The 21,012-nt window shown below is 37.1% G+C and overlaps 2 protein-coding genes across 14 annotated transcripts in view; one reads left to right on the top strand and one right to left on the bottom strand.

Moving 5' to 3' along the window:
• The window catches only part of JADE1 (jade family PHD finger 1), a 105,981-nt gene extending 101,784 nt beyond the window's left edge, over positions 1-4,197 (top strand). For all 8 annotated transcript variants that reach the window (XM_080589454.1, XM_080589457.1, XM_080589459.1 and 5 more), the window contains one exon: positions 564-4,197. In XM_080589454.1, coding sequence (XP_080445580.1) covers positions 564-1,465 — 902 coding nt within the window. In that variant the 3' untranslated portion in view covers positions 1,466-4,197. The remainder of the gene's footprint in view (positions 1-563) is intronic.
• SCLT1 (sodium channel and clathrin linker 1) overlaps positions 1,062-21,012 on the bottom strand; it is a 47,189-nt gene continuing 27,238 nt past the window's right edge. For 3 of the 6 annotated variants that reach the window (XM_080589468.1, XM_080589467.1, XM_080589472.1), the window contains 3 exons: positions 11,952-12,030; positions 10,771-10,866; positions 1,062-7,013 (listed from right to left, as the gene is read on the bottom strand). In XM_080589468.1, coding sequence (XP_080445594.1) covers positions 6,951-7,013; positions 10,771-10,866; positions 11,952-12,030 — 238 coding nt within the window. In that variant the 3' untranslated portion in view covers positions 1,062-6,950. The other 3 variants (XM_080589469.1, XM_080589471.1, XM_080589470.1) reach the window with 3 other exon arrangements.

Raw genomic sequence — 21,012 nt, 5'->3', positions numbered from 1 at the left:
ACTAATTTTGAAGGACAAGCAGGACCTCATTTATTCTCATTAAAATCTCGCGTAGTCCACTAGGCATTGGCAGACTGGAATTAAAAAATGAGAACTTGCATAGCGCTAATGGTGGGCACGCTGCTATAGAAACCGGTACGTTTGCACTCTTACCGATGGGGTTCGGAGTGGCTTGCTGCTTCAGGTTCTGTCTGCTGCGAGTCCTTAATGGCTCCTTCTATGACAGAGAGACCATGACTTACATTCAAGTGCCATATGCTGTCTAGTAGGTTTGTGCTTTATCAGTGCCACCGCATTAGTATTTAGTACGTGTTTCTTTGCAACAACGTACTTTTTTCTGGGTAATCTCACTGACAGTAGTCTTTTCTCCTAGAGGAGCAACTTCAAAGTTACCATATTAACTAGGAAACTAGGAAATAGCCACACAGTCATGGTGTAAAGATGCTGGGTAGGCAACCAAACACCCACTTACGCTGAAGAATGGAGTTAAATAAGTACAAATCAAAAGTTATGTTTGCCCAGACATGGACTGCTTGACTCTAACCCACTGTGTTTACATTTAGGTGTGCCTTCCTCATTCTCCTCAATGGAAAACGTGGTGTTGTTCAATAGTCCATCTTTGGGTCCTGACGCCCCTAAGATAGAGGATTTAAAATGGCATTCTGCATTCTTCAGGAAACAAATGGGCACATCTCTAACACACACTTTGAAAAAACCACACAAGAGAGACAGAGTAAGAAGTAGCTCTGGGAACGAGAGCAAGTCCATGCTGAGGCAGCCCAGCCAGAGGGAAGGTGGCGTGCCTCCAGGTAGCTTTTTAAATTTTGACAAGACCTTTGCAGAAACACGGATTGTATCAGCACAGCAGAAAAACGGCATAGTTATGCCAGACCACAGAAAAAGAAGAGACAATCGTCCACAATGCGAGGTAATCAAGGCAGAACTAAAGGAAAAAACTTCCAAACACAACCACAAACCACTGAGACCCACAGAACTCTCTCAGAGGCAATCAGAAAACAAAAGGGCTGTGAACCACTCCAGTGGTAGGTCAGCACCTGGCACACGGAGAGATATAGTGCCTAAATGCAATGGGGGTCTTGTCAAAGTAAACTCTAATCAGACAGTAGTTAAAGTGCCTACGACGCCCACGAGCCCAGTGAAAAACTGGGGCGGATTCCGAATTCCAAAGAAGGGGGAGAGGCAGCAGCAGGGCGAGAGCCCAGAGGAGACATGCCGCCAGAACTCCAGCTACCCCTATCTGGGTATGGGCAGAGTTTCACCGAAGGACAGGGCAAAAAGCAAGCTAAAGCCTGACAGTGAGAATGATGGGTACGTCCCCGATGTGGAAATGAGCGACTCAGAAACTGAAGTGGCTGAAAAAAAATGCAGACAGCAGAGGCTCAGTCCAAACAGCTCTATCAGCAGGAGGACGGACATTATTAGGAGAAGCATCCTGGCATCCTGACGGGGCAGTGCGGCACCATGGTCAGTAGAGTCACTGCCTACAAGCCAACTTCACTTTATTTATTGGTGTGAGAGGGGAGAGTTCTTAGACGTGACTACGGACTGACAAAGTGATAACCCATTATTCCCAAGCTGTATAAACATGTTTACATACTCTTAAAGCTGGATTTGTTTGCTCCCCAACTCATTCTGTGACAAGTTTCTATCTCCTTTATTTGCAACCTTTCCGGGCAAGCAGAGAAATGACATCACTACTAAACCAGGATTTGGTGATGAACACTAAAGTAACTCACAGAAACATTTAGGGGGCTAGGGTGGGTAGGGGGAAGTAGGCTGCATTCATCCCTTTTAGCAAAACAGCACTGTTACAATTCTCTTACCTTCCCCTGCTTTCCAGAAAAGCACAAGCTCTTAATTTAACTAGTGTGGTGTATTGAATCAAAGATGGTTATTTATGTAACCATATTGCACTGCTACACCCCCTTACAAATGGTCACTTGCCTTGGATTGGTGGTAGGTCTTTGTCCTCCATTTGCAGAATGTTTTTGTTGCACTCAGTTTGAGAATAGGTGGCAGCCAAAAACCCTCCACAAGCTCCAGTCTAGGTACAACTGGGTCTGTGAGATAACCAGACTTAACCGGGGTGTTACACTGGAGAAAAAGGAAGGGACAGGTCAGGGCTACAGCTGCCACACACTGCAACAGCTTCAAGGTACTCAGGCTGAGTGTGTGGCTTAGTTCTGAAAAAGGGGGCAGGCTTGTGGGTTCCTGGGCCCTCTGGCATAACCCGCAGCATTTAGTCAGTCACCTGCCTCCTGGAATACATTGACAATTTAAGAAAAAAATATTCTAAGGCACTAGTCATTAGGATTTCCCAAAGCCCACCACGTATGCACTAATAATGGTATGTACTGGGAAAGCCAAGCTTATGACACTAAAGGGTTACTTTAAAATGGACATAAATATATATTTTTAAATAAAATGGAAAGGCAATAAATTGTGATGAGCTCTTTACAGTCAAATGAAGAAAAAAGTATTCTATTCTGGACTAGATTTGATGGAAGAGGGAACTCATGCGTACTTTTTTTTTAATAATTGCAAATGGCAATAACTAGTAAGCTATGAGCAATAATGTTAATAGTTCATTATTGTACTTTTTTGTACTGAGTGCACATGTAACTGGATTGTTAGAAGCCTGTCAATTTGGAATTCTGCATAGATTTAAGTCAGGTATGCATTGGTTAAAAGGAAGTTTAAGCAGGCAATGTGCTACAGAAATACAGGCGTAAAGAACAAAATCCCATTATTTTCCACTCCTAGCCTGCCATTGCCACGTTCACTTACATTTTAATGTTAGACCCTTCCGTCTTGAGCAGGGAAAATTTTAAAATACAGTAGAACTCTGCCATAAATGAGTCTTCCAGAGGATTCAATCAAAAAAGGCTTATTAACACCCCATCTTGCTATGCAAGTTACTGCTTACTTAAACATTTCGACAGAATGCGTCCCTATCATTTGTGTTTTAAAAGTTTTAAGTCTTAACCTTTTGATACCTTTTTGGGGTGATGGTGAGAAAAGGATATTTTGTTTAAAATGGCATACTTCTAAAATACCATTGCTGGACCCAAGAAGTTGGATTGACCTCATGACGCACGTAGGTTAAACTTAAACAGGGCATGGGTGAACATGAAACTATGTAGTTGCTCTTGGGATGTGATAAAATGAAAGCACTTACCTGATCAAAAAGCAACCGACAGACAAAAGGTAAGTGCAGGTAGTTCTACTCGACATACAGCAACATTTTCAAGGCAGGCATTGCTATTTTCTGTAAGAAGCTCACGACCATGTAAGGAATTGTTTGTCAAGCCATAGATGGAATAATCTAAATTTTGATTCTAAGTAAACAGTTAACCTCACACCGATTTGAAAGAGGTACCTTGTTAATTTGCACTATTATGAATGCTAACATTGTGCAGAATTAATGCCTTACCTGTTCTGCTCCCTGATGTTTAGGTTAATAAGCTTTCTCATGTTTCAAGTTATGCTGAACCAAAACCAAAAAAACTCTTTTCCCCCCACCCCAATTACAAAAAGCTGTAAGATGACTGCAGTGTGACCAGCTCTGTAGGATAGTTTTGTCTCCCATGCTTAGCGCTCAACAAAGAGGTGTCGTAAGCAGCAGTGATAATACAAACCCACACCCTCTGTTCTATTGGGATAGACCATTTTCTTAATTTCTATTTCTGAGCATTACCTTTCCTTGTGCAGACTGACCAAGAAATCTTTGATTATGATTGGTGTATTATGTCAAACTGTAGGCTAGTTGAACTTTTTGTAAAGTTGCCTGGAATGCCAGTTGTTAGGTTATGAACTCACACAAATCTAAATGAAGGGTTATACGTGTTGTGTACAAATCTTAATTTCAGAAAATTGAAAAATTTGTCATTACATTTGTAAAACCTTGTACAGAAGATTTTTCACTATGTGCCTAGCTTTGGTGTCCATTCAGCTGAAATTAATTAAAAAAGGTGCATGAAGAGAAACAGATAGAAATAAAAAGTATATGTAGAGATGACTATTTTATATTACATGGCCCAGTCCTGTATTTATTTTCCCCCTTTTTTGAAGTATTTATAAAGACCTAGTTGAAGACAGCTGTATTTTTTTGTTAAAATATTCAGTAGAATTGTGCCTTTTTGTCTGTATGTGAATAAATGCTGTACATTTTTGCAATATGTTTGCAGCAGTGTTTTACAGTTCACAGTAATTGTTTGGGTTTTCACATAAACACTTAACTGCGATGATTTCAACAACTTTCATGGTTACAAGAGGCATTTAATTTGGATCACTACAGGTATCAAAATGCATGCTAAGGTTGCAAGAGAAAAGATTTTGTTTAGGAATAGGATAGGGCTTCATTACTGACAGCTGGGCCTACCCAATCAACAGCAAATTGCATGCTTACTTTTTTCTTGGTATCTTCAAAGACATGTTACTTATCTCCAAGCATTTAAATTCTTTGATATACGATGTCCTTCCGAAGTCCAAAATCTTCGTTCATGTTCCACTGGAAGGATAAGTGAGGTTTCTTAGCTGTTAACTCTGCAAGATAAGCAGGCTGAATGTACAGACACCCCACAAACTGCCTGTACTAAAGCAATGCAAGACGATGCTAGTTGCTATAGCACTTTTTATGTAATGGGAAGCATAGCATCACACTAGAGCATCTTTAAAACACTCATGAACTAGCATTAGGGCGGGAAAGGAAGGCAGGGGAAACCCAGACTCTTCAAAGACGTATGACAAGAAATACATAATACATAGAATACAAGAAATACATAAATGTAAAACAGGCAAGACATGTTTGCAAAGACCACTCTTTGACTCCATTAAATAATCTGGTATCACAAGGAAAGACCAAAACTTACCTAAATTGCAAGCCCCAAATCTCGACTTTCAGCAAGTGCCTTTTCTCTGAACAGCCGTTGTGGGCAATGTGCCAGAAGACCCCTTGAGGAAGCCAAACTGAATGAAGTGGAGGGGTGGATGATGAGCTAAACTTAGACCACACTCCCCTTCCTAGCTGGCCAATTTTTAGCTGCTCAGAGAACTAGGCAGACAGATCAAAGAGAGAATCTGATTCTTCCCAGTTTCATCTGCCATGACTGCTCTGATGCCCCTTTACTCTCACATGCTTATGTTGTAATTCATACTCCAGCAAATAACCCTTACACAAGAGCTTCACCAACAGCTAAAATGAGTACTACCCACCATTAAAAGCTAACCAAGTCCTGTGCCTCCAGAAACAAAGGAACAAAAATACTGTTGCTTAAAACCACACAATTATCTGCCAATTTCAGCCAGGTTTCACCTCACAGAGCATCCCTTAAGGAGCGACTGGGATTCATAGCTCACACAAAATCTTCCAGATTGTCTGTCAGCATCTCAGATGCACATTACGCAAATGAAAGTTAAGGTGCCTGGTACTTACCTCCCTCTATATCGTATACATGGTTGATGAAAATCCCACTGCAACAGCTGTCTGGAGTTTCATGACAATATATCCATTTGCTTTAAAAATGTTTGAAGTCTTAGCAAAATTACAGATTACGGTGGATGCAGGCATATATCAGACTGCAAAAGCATGAGCAAAGACGTGTGTGCAACTATAGAAGTAGTAACTTCCTCTGAGGTAATCAGAATTTTTCCTTGAGGTTGCTTCCATCTTACAGACTCTACTTTAACAGGCTAGCATGCTTTTCTGGAGATGCCACAAAGATATTTCCACATGGTGATCAACCCCCATCTGTCCTCTAAAACACAAATGCAATGAAGATCCACTACGATAGACACATGATCTTCGTTATCCCAAAACAATGCATTTCAGCAAGCACTAGGTAAGCAGGGTAAGCATTATCCATCAACTGAATTAGAAGCCATAAAACAGAATTACACTCTTCACATTTAAAAGGGACGACAAGAAATTAAATTACTTTAGTTCAAAATAACAGCACTTCAAAATTAGTTACACGTATCACGTTTATAATATACACTGAAAGAGAAAACAGAGTTCAGCTAGAATTTGAGGATAATATGTATGAAGTTTCTCATCTATCAAAGAAAAACTTGTACACAAGAGGACTGCCATGTACTGGCATCTGTAGAATTCAAACACACTATGTAAAAGTGCGTAAAAGCTGGATGACCTCCCTTGCGCAAATTCAAGTACGAGAGAACTGAGGTTCCCAGACATATACAACCCAAGACAGCACGTCAACACAAAAGCGAGGAACGATTGCAAAGTTGTAATTAGGGGAGAGGGGAAAAAAAAACACAACTGAATAAAGATTATGGTCCTTAAAAACTAGCTGTAAGAATAACCATGAATAAATAACTTTATTTATTAACTGTTTCCCAGGGACATCACAACAAACTGAAGTGAATTCTTAAAAATGGAAGGCAACGGAGGCATTTCCCAGTTACAACACCTACCATAAAAACAGCAACTGTCTGACATTCATGATGTAATTGGTGTCTTACTACAACTCGTAAAAGATTTTCAAAATGTTCCCAAGTTACTGCACTATCAAAAACCAAAAAATAGGTATCAACAGTATGCGAACAAAGCCGCTTAAGAATTTCAGTGTAATGACATCTATTCCCTGTAAACAATTCTGTAGTTGGACATAGCTGGTATTTTTTTTTTTAAGACCAAAACTGACCAATATGCCACAGCACTGTATCAGATTGTTTCATCTGCTACATTAAAGGACTTTAATTACATCATTTTGCAGTCTTCTTCCTATCTTTACTACTCATACAGAGAAAGAATCTTCATCTACCCTTCCTTCTTACCTGAGTAAAACAGAAAATGTTTATACAAAGTTTTACAAGCCTTGTTATGCATTTGCTTTTAGTGCTCCAATACAAGATTTCACCAGCAATCTTCTTAACTCCAACATGGTGTGAATGAACAATACATCTTTTTAAATGTTTTCCAATTCCTTCAGCAAAGCAGCTTTTTTCTTCTGTGAAGTTATGACGCTGAGCTGTAATTAAAAACAAACAGATAGCTTCCTATAAATTTTTTTTTAAGATCTAAGTAACAGTACAGATTCAATATGGAAAACGTCACAGAGAGGGAACAAGCTTAGTTAAGTTGGTATTTGGGGTAAACAGAAGAATTTATTATGCATTTGTAGATGATTACTGCTTGTATCTTATTTCTGATCCCAAAGAATTACAGATGATGAAAGATTAGATAGTACACTTAAAGACATTTATATAGAATACACACATTTTAAGCCTATGCAAACATTTTCCTGCATTTTTAATGCTTTTTCACCGAATTACTATTATTTAATAATAAGCTAAGATTTATAGTCATTGAATAACCACTGATAATTTTAATATATTATTTCTTCATAATAATCTCTCCCATTAAAATACCACACAAGCTATAGTGCACAATAACGCACCACTGAGAAACAGTCACCTTTGGCTTAGAGGGCAAAAAGCTCCAGCCTACAATCCCCTATCCAGCAGTGAGCCAAAAATCCATCTGACGACGCTACTTGTGCCTTACTTTCATCTCCTTAATACCTTTAAGGAGCCCCCTCCTGCCTTGCCTCCACCTACCTTTTCTTCAGAAAGGCCAAGTCAGCACTTTGTGGGAATGCGCTGTGACATACACCGTGACAGTGCAACAGTGACTTGAAATAACATTGATATCAAAAGAAAGAAGAAGGTGGGAAACTGGAGTATTAGACTTTAACCTACATCAACAAATATTTCTGGTTTGTACTGTGTCTCTGGAAATAGCTTTGTGGCACTCTTTTTACATGGCACAAGCTTTGTTTCTTCAGAGAGAGGGGAACCAACATGGAACCACCCCTTTAAGCACAGTCCTAAATCAACCAACCACCACAGCCAGTCCTTAGTCCTTTATGGTAAGTCCCTTACCTTTATAGTAACCCCTACAACATGTAGGGGTTAGTTACCTTCCAAGGTAGCCTTCTTCCCCTGTAGAAATTCAGTGTACTGACAAAATCTCAGACAAATAAAGGTAATGCTACATTTAATTTCATTAGCAGTATTTTGCTTGCAAATACAAATACACTATAAGGCTGTTCCCTTTGAGTGGAAAAATCAGTGCTGCTATTTCTCATAGGTTTCTTTCTTGTGATGCTATCACATCCAGGTCCCAGTCCCGTTGGACATCCATCATGATATGCCCTTTGATTGGTATGACATACCAATTGTGCCCACTACTAAATATTTTTATGCTGTAGTACTTTACTGAGATGCCACCTGATCATCCAGGTTTACATGTCTAATTTTACTGCAAGGCGTAAAACGTGTGAAGAGAATGGTTTATTACCGTACAGGAACTGTGGCTGTAATTGCTGCAGGCCCTACTGAAGACATGCATATATACCACATGGACGTCTAGCATCTTTCAAATATTTTCAACATCTCTCATGGGAAAACTGAAACAACTACATGTCAGTTACCTCAACCTATAGCAGTGAAAGGAGAGATGATGATGCCATCCATACCAGATCCATCTCTCAAAGCACACAAATTGTAAGGAAAGTAATTATCACTACTTTGAAAGAGTTACAAATTTAACATCAGTCAGCATCAACTGTTTTACCAAACTGGTCAATGAATCACACAGCCAAGTCAATTCCATGATGCTTCACAAACATGAGCAGATTTTCTCTGGCTAACTTGCTTCTGCAACAAGCTGATTCCAGTCGTTGGAGCTTCACCGACACTTCAGTCACTACATGAAGTCCTGCCTGCCAGCAGTTACCTCTGACAAGCCTGAGGAGGGGCAAGGCAGTTCTGAAGACTATCAGCAAGATCTGAACAACAATACAGCTGATAAACATCTTGTCAAATATTTGTTACCTTTCAGGGACACTGGTGCAGAACTGTTAGTTACCAGTGTTTTCTGGAGCAGCAGGACCTCTTCCTATATGGGTAACTAAGTCCAGGAATGTATTCCCTTGAAAGGTGTATGACCGTGTTTTTTCTAAGGCAGAGAGCATATCAGAACTATTAGAGCTGAACAGATCCATGTAACAAACAGGAGGTTAAAAAATAAAAATAGGTCTTCCAGAGCAAAGTTTTACCAACTGGATATAGACCTTGTTGTGGCAGGGAGCATTTCCAGCCAGGAAACATAACTTATGTTATGACAGCTTGGCAGCGATGCCCGTTTATTCACTGTTGTTGGAAAAAAAAAAAAAAAGCTGTTTGTCTTAACTGTACAATTTAGATCAACCAAACGTTTCCTCTCTGCAACTCATGCAGGGTCACCCACATTAAAAAGCAAATAGTGTTTCCTAAGTCACTAAATAAAATTAGGAGGCAAAAGGATCATCTTTTAATAGGAGACCAACTTGAGCAACAGATTCGCTTGGCAAACAAGTGAACCCGATACATAGCCCTCCATAGGATTTGCTTCAAGACATACAGCTCAAATAGCATGGGGAAAGAATGCTGAAGGGATGTCCATCAGTGAAAATAAATAATTATAGGTAGTGCAAGGTTGAAACAGCTATAGCCTAAATTCTCTCAGAAGATAAGCAATACCTTTCCACCTTTCCCCCCAATATCCCTTATGTCCAAAAATACTGAAGCGTACCGGTCAAAGTTGGAATTGAGTTGTAAGGGAACTGGAAAAAGAAGGCTGCAAAAATTCAGCTCATTAAGTAATTACAATGATGCACAAAGAGGTCTTAGGAATACGAATAGCTCTAATAGACACAACTCGTCTGAAGCTTTCAGATCACTGAAACAAGTACTAGGCATATTTACTATGGTAGTGAGCTACGTACACCATCCCTGCCTTCCCCCCTTGCCATAGCCTGGAGAAAACCAAGTTATTTCTTATGCTGTCTGCATAATTTTCAGTACTTTTGACATCACAGGACTTAATTATATCTATTATACGTAACCTATGACAACTGCAGGGGTGTGTACTTTTCCAACAATCCTTGGGGTTATTGCTACTGGACTAATGAAAATGCAGATGAGCAGACAAGAAATTGACAACCTCTGGAGTTCACACAACACACCAGGTTCTCAAGGTTGCAGTTTGATGAACACTAAACAGGTCCACAACATCGGTTCTGTCCTGCACTCACTGCACAAAATTTCCCCATGCTATTCATGCAGCCATGCAATGAATTAGAGCCGGGAGCTGGCCGAAAAAAACACACCAAACAAAAAACCCACAAAACAGCTGTGCTGCTTAACATTTTTATAAAGGCTGTTCTCTAGCCATCGACTCAAGACATGCTTTGTTTCAAAGTGTTCTGTTCTCAGACAGACTCGCCAGGAGATAGGTACTTCTTTGTTTCATGAAGCCATCACTTCCAACTGCTGCAGCAGGTTACCAAGCTAAAAAAACAAGCCTGCTTATGTAAACAAGAGCTGAAATTATTTAAGGAGTTTTTTTTTTCTTTAAACTTGCTGCCATTTCTATGTAGCAGAATATGGAAACAATCATCTACCTTCATTCACACACTTTGAACCACAAGTGTAATTCGCATCAAATTTGTTTCCATAAACAAATCTACATCATCAGTTAAGCATCCTCTCAGAAAGCAGTATTTAATCCAACATGCATCAGTTTTGGATGACACATTCGAAATACAAGATTGCTGTTCAAATTACATTAGTAATACTGAATATAGAAGATCACCTCTGCCTTGGGAATAACATGAAATGAGTATTTTTGCAATATTCAATGAGATTTTTGTCTGCAGTTAGGTAACTGTTACAGTTTTGTACCTTTTGTGACGCAGTCGCTGCCCTCTGTTCTGCCTGGCTTAGTCGCCTTTGAAGCCTGTTGATGTATTCTCGATATTCCGTCATTAATTTTTCATCCTGTGGAAATGAAGTACCGCGTTACAAATGTAAAGTTCTCTTTACTGGATCCATACCTATTGCAGTGAAAAGCTTAAAGCAAGAGGAATTTAAATGGAGCTGTTTACCACCTATAATAACACTCAAGACACAATTTTGACACATTATAGACAGTTTCCAGCTCAAATATGACATCCTATCACTTTTCCAATCACAGCGATCTTCAGAGGAAGTTTTATTCATTTCACTGTTTGAAGTAAGACACAAAGCTGGCATTTCAGTCCAGGTAATTTAATTTGCACTATCTTACAATATAAATATTTTAGCTATATTCAAAGGGAAAAAGAATATACATATGATATTAATCTTGCTACAACTGCCTTCTGTTCCCTTCATCTAATGGTATGTATAAAGCCTTTCTTTACCATTCTTTAACATTAGTTTCAAAAATCTATTCCCACCTTAGCCCCATTTTTCTCCTCTAAATAATACAGCACTACGAAAAACAACACACCAGGATTCATCCTAGACAGAACTGGATATTATCCCAGATTTATGAAGCAGACTGACAGGGTAGCTGTTTTCTAAAGTGACCGTTAATTATTGAACAATGCACATTCCAAAACAGCCATGGCCTTAATTTTTAATGAATAATGCTTTTGTCTATATGCATATGTACACATACAGTATACATTCTACTGTACATATAGTATGCTGACAAATTGATCTCTCTGCATATGCTACATTATCCATAACACAATGCATCCTCCTTTTTAGAGATTTAGGCATAGGCTTAAGTTTCTTCACAAACATTTCCTGAACTGTCTAAAATTACCAGATTAGTAACCATGAGAGATGATCTCTCTACCTTTCCTAATAATTTGAGAGTAAAGTTAATTTGTCTTCCTGTCATTTGAACACGACAGTCAGCAGAAACAGTGGTGTTTTCAAGCTATGTCTACTTCTCTCAAAAATCCTTTTTCTTTTTTTTCTTTTTTTTTTTTAACCAGAAACATAACTCATCTAAATGGGTTTCTGTTAAGATCCTAGTGTTATCTGCATTCCGTTATAACTGAAAGGAGTGGTCGTATCGGTCAATATCTTACCTCAATTACCTTTTCATTTGCCATTTCCAGCTGAGAAATGAGCTCCTGGGTACGAAGTTTTTGTTGACTCAGCTCACTTCTATTAATCAGAAGAAAAGATGCTGATTACCACAAAGTAGTGCATCAGTTATCAGAACATGATCTCAAAGGCTGTTTCTTGCATTGTATGGGCTTGTGGCATATTTTTAATTACAGCGTTGCTCTTAACACATTAATTTCAAAAGCACTACAGATAGAATGTGTATTCAAAACTGTAACGGCAGAGAAATGAAATGTGTTAGTTAGAATTAAAAGAACTTTGTCACAAGCATTCAACAATTTACAGGGCTTTTCTGCTGTTTATCTTATTTTACAGGCATATTATCAAATACGCTATGAATTTGCCCAGTGCATTTAATTCTTAGATTAAAATTCTAATTAGTGTTTTATAATCAGACTTCAATATGGAAATTTTTGAAGATACTTTGAAGTACAAAACTCAAATCTTTCTGTGCTTTGTGTGACAGACAACAATGCAACACTTCATAAGGAGTATGTCCCCTTCTTCAAAGTGGTCTTTTTACTATTACACAACATGAGTTTTAGTGATCCTAACTTTGTATAGTAGTGAAGATAAATTAATTAATATTAATTAATAATGCAATTAATATTAATAATGCAATTAATATTAATAATGCAATTAATATTATGCACCAAAACGAGGCGTTTTCAGTACATGGGTCCTAACGAACAGCTGTTTTTTTAAAACTGTCTTAAAGATCAGTTTTTATAAATCATTTTGTTAGCAATACAAAAATTTCACACAATTCACATCTTTTCATACGTACCTTTTCAAAATAAACTATTCAAATGCTACAGCTTACAATGTGTGAACTGCTTATGGTGAAGTTTAACTACACTAGTTAAAATGGCTTTGAAAATACAGACCTATCAAATTGTGACAAACCATCTCTAGTGCTATGTCATCTTAAGGAGAGGATCTAAAAATTAATTTTCAATATTACGAATTCTTACTCAGTGAAAACAATAAGCCTCCCCTATTTGTTCTGTGGTGTGGAATTAGCATTCTTAGCAGCACAGACCATAAATGGAGTTTGTATGCTCAGGTACAGCTGTATATCAAGAAATTATTTTTATAATTACATCACACTGAACATGTTTTGAAAGGAAACAGTTTAACCTTGTAAGTAAAAGGAAATATGACAGCTGTCAGGACAGACAGTTGATTTGTTCTGATTGTTAACCCTCCCCCTAATACATATTATGAGATTTTAATATTAAAATTCAGCGGTAACTCCAACTGCTGAATAATCAAATCAGTCTCTATGGCATATTGTCTTTGTTAAGTGAGTAGGAAACAAAAGGTGAGCTTTTAATATTTTGGCAGACGGGTGATAAATTCACCAGCTGTAGCAAGTACATTCTGCGTAGCTCTCCTATGACAAATATAGCATGTGCCAGATGTTTTTTTGGTTGAGTTATACTATAATATGCTTCAGTTACTCTTACTAATTATGAATTTTGTATACTGCCAGTACCTGCAGCTGTCTCTCATCCTGTTAATTTTTTTCTTTAATGAACATCTTAAAATAAGCAGTTATGGCTGCCAAACATTACAGAAGTGCAGCCAAGAATAATGTTTTAGAAATGGAGGAAACTTCTTCATCTCAAGATGCTGTGCAATTCACTCATTCACTCAGTGTACTGTACAGGATGTAGGGAGAAGGAGAAGGTGGCTCTGGCCAACACTTCATACACAGACCAAAAAAAAAAAAAAAGATTATTCCTCAGAGGTAGATTCTTTTCAAATATAGAAAAGATAAATCTGAGAACTCCAATAAACACACATGGTTACAGATGAGTCAGAAACTCTTAACTCTGACACAGAAATGTTTCAGAAACAGAAACTGGAACAAAGACACACGAAATAGCTTCAATCAGGTAAGAAGAAAGTTATGACTTAAGCTAAGCACATTATTTAAATTTAAAAACAATATGGCAAGAATTCCATTTTAAAAGTAGTGATGATTATAATTCTAGTGAATTAAAAAGACATTCAGTATAGTTGCTCAAATATAATGGGTTAATTTTACAACAAATGCTTTTTTTTTTTTCCAAAAAGTTATACCTTACTACTAGACAATAGTGGCAGATAGCTAAGATTACAAATTTACTATTTTTTCATACTATGTATTAGTATTTAAATTTAACACTTTTCTTTGAAGAGAGTTAAGATTTTTGAATTAACTTAAATGATTTTTTTACATGGAAGCCATTTTTTAAGTACTTACTCTATTATTTAAGCCAATGTTTATAAACTATCTTATGTGCTGTTCGTTCTCTTAGATTCAGTTTATTCTCTTCTAAGAAGAGTTTTCTCTTCTAAGTTTTCTCTTCTAAGAGTTTTCTAAGAAGAGAACAGAATTGTATATACGTTATCACCCCTACTCAGGCTTATTTGTACCTTAACTAAACAATCACCATGAGTCTAAGAGACCAAAGTAATATTCACTGCAAAGTTGACATAATTGTAAATTTCCTGTAAAGTTTTCAAGTTACGAGATCCATATTCTTCCCATCTGCAGTTTTCATGTTATACTGCACTGAAGATCATTCTATGGATAATGCAATCGTTTGACTGAATATGACACTTCACTTCTCTCTGTGAATCTTGTTCTGATCTCTGGTCCAGAACAGAATCATGTTCAACAAAAACGTGCTCCTGGTATTGACCACTGGTGAGGATTCTGTTTAGTGAGTACACGTAGCCACTGGTTATCTGCCAAATTTCAGTTTACCCCAATTCTTTTCTCCTCATTCTCAGGGTTAGAACTTAAAAAGAATGAAAAATACCAATAGGTGAATTAGAAGGGATTAACCAGCTATTACAGCTTGTCTTATGACCTCTTTGTTTCCTTGTTTAACCTCATTAGTGTAAATACAGTCCACTCAAGGCCCAGCACTGGACTTTAAACAGTGAATGAATAATTTGCCCTCCCACCCCCCTTTAAAATTTGTGTAATGGCTTTCATTTGCATTTTCTTTTAGTAACTGCTTACAAATTTGATTACCTTGTTTTTGCTTAAATTCTGTTGTCAGAACTTTCTCTCTCACACCTTCTCAATCTAGACTGCATTCTCTTCTTACTGAGGTTTGTTTACTTCCATTCATAAATTTCATAATACTATCGTGGTATTGGTGGTTTCATTTTCTATCTTTGCTGCCATTTATTCTTCTCAGATTAAGTATGAAAAACTATATAGCCTTATTCTCAATGCTGTAGGGTAATAAGAACAGTTCTAGAGAGTACCATTCCCCCCAAAATATGGCCATACTGACAGTGATCTTGGAGTTGTGATCTACAGCTGTAAAACTGTAAGCTCTACATCCTGTGATGAAAAACAAAAAAAGCTGTCTCTATTTCTTACAAAATCCTACATACATGGACTCCAGCAGAATGGGGGACAGAATTAGAAGGGAACTGAAAAATCTCATGGGTTCAGGTAAAAGAGTTTAGCAACTGAAAGAAAAAAAAGCAAAAGCAATCACTCACCACCAACAGAGGAATGCCCAGCTACTTTGGAAAATCTTTCATCCAGTTTTATTTCTGAGAATGAGATTATTATGAATGGTTTATCACCTTGGCCAGTTTGGGCCAGCTTTCCCAACTACGTCCCCTCTCTACTTCTTGCCCACCTCCAGCATACTCACTGGGGTGACAGCGTGAGAAACAGAGGCTTTCGCACTGCATAAGCATTGTTCGTCAATAGCTGAAGCATCACTGCATTATCAACATGGTTTTGGTCACAAATCTAAAATGCAGCCCCAGTACTCTGAAGGTAAGAGATTTTTATATGTATTTATATATACATAAATATACAAAGACATAGACAAAATTATTATTTTCTTTAACATACATATATAGAGGAAAAAACAAATTCACCAGCAAAAGCCTTTGGACAACTTATCTTTAAATATGAACACTGTACCACTTTCTTTTTTAAAACTTTTAACAGTAATCATTGGAATGACTATTTTATAATTGTACATAGCTGCTGTCCTTTTCATAATCTCACTGTAGTTTAAGTTCATTTCAGTAAATGTCATTAAAACTCATAGTACATCTAAAATTGATGCAATCAAGACTCAGAACAGCTTCATTTCACAGTCTGCAAGACTAGATGCTTTGCAGGAATAAAAAGGGTAAAGACTAGTCACAAGTCATGCTGCCAAGAGAGGCATTTTTATTTGGAAGTATGACCTATGCTGCAAGAAGCACTGACCTTCCTAGTTACCTTCAAGATTGCTTTTTGGCACAAGTATATCAAAGCAATCCTGGTTCCTTGCCCTTATTATGAGATGAAAGTAAGGTCTACTACCAATAAATCCTTCTAAAAGTGTACAGCATCTTAAGATGCTTAGAAGGAAGAAAATTTCGTCTCATTTATGAAGAATATATTGTACTGTTCTGAATAAAATGGTGGAATGTAGTCTACAAGTATTCAATTCATTGCCTAGTGTTTCAGCACTGTTTTGAATTCCAAATTCAGTTTTACAGGCAATGATTATGTGTTTAACTTATACCGAGACGCAAGTGCCCAAGAAAGCACTGAGTAATTTTCAGCGAAGCCTAAAAGTATTGACTTACTTACCAACATTTTTATCTACATTTTTTTCACTGAACTACTACATTCTCATGCTATTTAAAAAATCATCACTTCGCTCTACTATTAGAGCTTGAAAATTTTACTTTTCAATTAAAAAAATTAAAAGTCAACTAATGTTCTCTGATGTTGCTTTGTTTCTTAAAAACATTTATTTAATGTTTCCTTTACGTATATGTATTACACCTCGCAAACAAAACACAACAGACTGAAAGACAACAAATGAGCAGCATAGAATATGGAAAAGTAAGCAGCTGTTGCCAGGAAGTTAGTAAAGATGCCAAAACGTTTCAGACACTTTCACATGGAAAATGGAAGTAATGAGGAGAGACCAAAACCAGCAACAGATCATGAATTTAAGGCAAAGGAATGGGAAACACCTACACTAAATGAGACATTGACTCAATGCCTGTGAGGGCTTGAGAGCTGCACTAACAGCAAACTTCTGGTGAATACAATGTTAAGCACTTTTATGTAATGTGCGTCCCCAGTTAACACGGGCATGACTTTCTAAGGAAGTTTATAACTATTTCATGAAAAACATGCACTTGTAAAGCACATTACTATGCTGTAAGAGTACTAATTCTTGTTAAAAACCGAAAGTCTATGTCACCAACACAATTTCTGCATTTGCCCATACATTTACATGAATCCAATACATAAAACAGTAACTTAATTAAGTGCCAAGGTATGCCTCGTACTGCCCTCAAAATATATTAAATAAACATGGCACGCTTAGGGAGTTCTCTGCTGAAACCCAAAAAGGCTATGTTAGTATCTTTATCTAAGCTCATACCCTTCCTGTCCAATCAAGACAGATGAAGTTTCTAAAGAAAATACTAAGTTTTCCTTAAATGTTCACAGCTTAACTAACCCTCTCAAAAACACAAACTTAATAAGACATGTATATAGGAAAGCTGGGTGAACATCATCCTTTCACTTGGAGTCTGATAAAAAACTTCCTGGTATGACTCCCTGCATTAGCTTCAAGAGGACATCCAAAACAGAACCTGTAATTCAATAGGCTGTGTTTACCCAGTATCACTACTAGTTAGTGGTCTTGGTGATAAATCTATCAGTGCATTGGCTGCAAATTTGTTTTGCTCTTTAAGTAATTCAGCAATTTTATTTTAGTTCACTACAAGGTAAGATGTGATTTGCCATTCTGTACTTGCGCACAAAATGCTTACTCAAGAGTTATTTTGGTAAGATTAAAATAAATAATTATTCATTTAGAATATGAGCTATGATTTTGCATTGAGTTACTCCTACTGTGCGGCTCAGGAGCTAGTTTTCATACCAACTTTATTCTATGCTGTATAATTAAATATCTGGTAATGCACGTAACATACAAAAAATAAACTGGTTTTAAATTTCCTAAATAATATTTATTTATAGGTACTGTCATAGCTACTTGTCAACATAATATCAGAACATCACTGCACAGACTTAGATGAAATTCCTTATTTAATTTTAACTTACAACCTTTCATCTGAGAATTAACTTGTTGCTGTTGCCAGCCTCCTTTTAAGGCAGAGCAAATCTTCTCCAATAAAAAACTCTGATTCTCCATTATACAAAAACATAAAAGCATCACCAACAAAATCGTCTTAAAATGTAACTGACTTTGCTTTTAGACTTTGCACCAAAATGCCTACTAGTGACAGAGAACCAGATGGGCTTAGGCTAGACTTAGTTTATAATGAGATGAACTTTTTTTCTATTCTTCAGATCAGGCAGCATTTGCTGATACAGAATGATAAATTACTGCAGGGGTTTCCCAGATGATACCACATAGGCAGTCTCTCACATAAACAGGGGCATTTTGAAAATTTACTGTCTATTTTTCATACAGATTCACAAAACAGACTTCCTCTCTTGTCTGTTATATTTTCTATGTCAGCATTTTGCTGCAGATAAATAAGGTCTAAAGCTTTTGGCTCGCTATTACAACATTTTAACACTTTGCATTAAAGCTTCATGAAGGAAAGCAGCTGTTTCACAGACAATTTTAATTGCTTTGGAAGTTTGCAATTTTTCCCTTTTAATTGGAAGTTGCTGAATTATATTCTGCATCTCAGTTACGAACATAGATGCTCAGCTATGGCAGTTTTATAGTTTCATGTACAGCAAATCAACTACAAATTTAACAGCTTAAATTTACCTTACCATGAAACACTACAAAGTATTTTTCTTCTCTAGTTACTGCATTTAAAATAGATGTCAAAAAAGCATTAGGAAGATGCAGCCATAAAGTGAAGCTGTACCACTAAGACTGTCAGTTAATATGCAAAGCTCCTGGTGTCTTGCAGACACAATGAACACTGTGATGATTTCTTCTGAAAGAGACTTTTTGCTTTTTAAAAAAAACTGTTTAGTAATCTTTACAAAATGCAGAATATTTAAAGGCAAAATAAATCCAGCCTATATCTGGACTGAAAACATAAAAAAACCTGCTTACTTAGGAGAGGTGAAAATGGCAAGAGGGACTACGTAGGACTTTTTTATCTAGAAAAATAGGCCAAAGTGTTATCTCTAACTGGACTTAGCGTGCTTTTGGTCTATCTGAAAAGTTTACACTGAACTAGTCATCATAGATGAGTACAAAAATTGTTATAAACACTATAAACACTATAAAAGGAGTACTTTAAAAATAAAAGGGCTTCTAGGTTGACCAGTGAAGCTGCAATTAAAACAGAAAGGTCATCAATAAGTATTCCTCTATTTGAACAGAGGATAGGTACAACTTGTCATGATAGACAGTGGGTCACTTTAAAAACATAAGAAAATAGTTTCTAAGGGATGAACTGTATGTTCTACACACGACACTGCTATTTTCAAAGTTCACTGGAGGCCAAATTCACATTCTTCTCCCAAAAGATCGAAAAACAAGTTAGAGTAGTGGTATGGTAAACCTGCAAATGTTGTCTACAACAGAAAGTTACATTTCCTTGCTCATGTTGAGAAACTTGGTTCTAATTCTACTCACACCTGACATTAGTTACATAAGTAGACATAGTTAGACATAGTTGCATTCTGACAACTAAGAAATGTCAAGCTATGCTTAAAAAAATATGACTTAAAATTGCAACACGGATATTGGAAACATTATGGTTGAAGCTGACAAGGTGCAAACCATTAGAATGGAACATGAAAAATTTACCAAAGGAAATAAAAGCTAGAATTTGTAGGTTTCCAATTTTAATACAGCAAAATATTTGCTTCCTTGTTAACATAATAGTAAGCAACTTCTAAGATCAATCTGAACAAAGAAATGTACTTGAGTGCATCCTGAACTTGACGTGGCTGAAGTTAAAAAGGTCATTTAAAATTTCTCAAATTAACAAAGCTGCATGCCCCGGATTTTTCTTCTAAAAACCACTGAATGCCCTCTCTAAAAGGTACATATAACATTATACTCTTCTCTAGCCATTCAGAGAAACAAGACTTATGAAATCAGGCTTCCTGGTTTAGAAGTAATTGTGTACCAGTCTCAATTTCCTCCAGTTTTCAACCAACTTTGAAAAGGGGGAGATCTTGAAGACATAAACTTAGAAGATCTGTAAAAATATGAGGCTAATTAATCTCTAATTTATAGGCTACTTGATCTGACTGACAGAGTCTCCTGAGCTTAGGCATCAAATAAAGCAAACATGCATCTTTGCCTCTCGAGAAAGCCTGTTGAAAATGTGGCCTCCTGTTCCTCACAAACACCACCTACCTGGCCAGCCAGCCAGAGTGATTGTGTGTTAGCTCGTAATTTGCCACAGTTTGTCTGCTACCTGCTAGCCAAAAACATGCAAGGAAGCTTAGGTGGAGGAAGGCAGTATCAGAAAAGGAAGTCACTAGAAAACCACTGTGCATGGATAAATTCATTTAAATTTTAACACTTTGCAGTGTGTCCTTACAGTGAAAAGGAAAACCAAGATGAATGCAGATGTCATATCTGCTTATTTCATAAACTGATTGGTAATGTATCTTAATGGATATTAACACACAAGTAGAAGCAAACACTACCTACAGCAGTATGCATGTAAAACAAAGAAAGGCTTGTAGAATTTATTTCAAACATGACTTGCAAATAGCTAATTTTTTACTGGGACGCTTCCTTCTCTACTCACTCATTTCCAATAACTCCACCTTCTTATTTTTCTAAACCAACTGCTGTTGGTATATAGGCTCACAGACACCATACATGTTTGTATTGCCCAGCTTCTAGAAATGATATGTAGTATGTGTCTGCTGTGTGAGATGCCCTTGTCATTATGGCCTCTCAGAATTGAAAATGTTCTTATATTCTGAGCTGGGAATAAATGTATGAGCCAGTTACCTGGCAACCTGTACGAATTAAGAGAAAAGTAAAGTTTATATCATATTTTTGCTTAAGGCAATCAAAA

The sequence above is a fragment of the Anser brachyrhynchus genome (assembly GCF_964034855.1).
Source record: "Anser brachyrhynchus genome assembly, chromosome: 4".
NCBI lineage: Eukaryota > Metazoa > Chordata > Aves > Anseriformes > Anatidae > Anser > Anser brachyrhynchus.
This window is presented reverse-complemented; position numbering and strand designations above follow the sequence as displayed.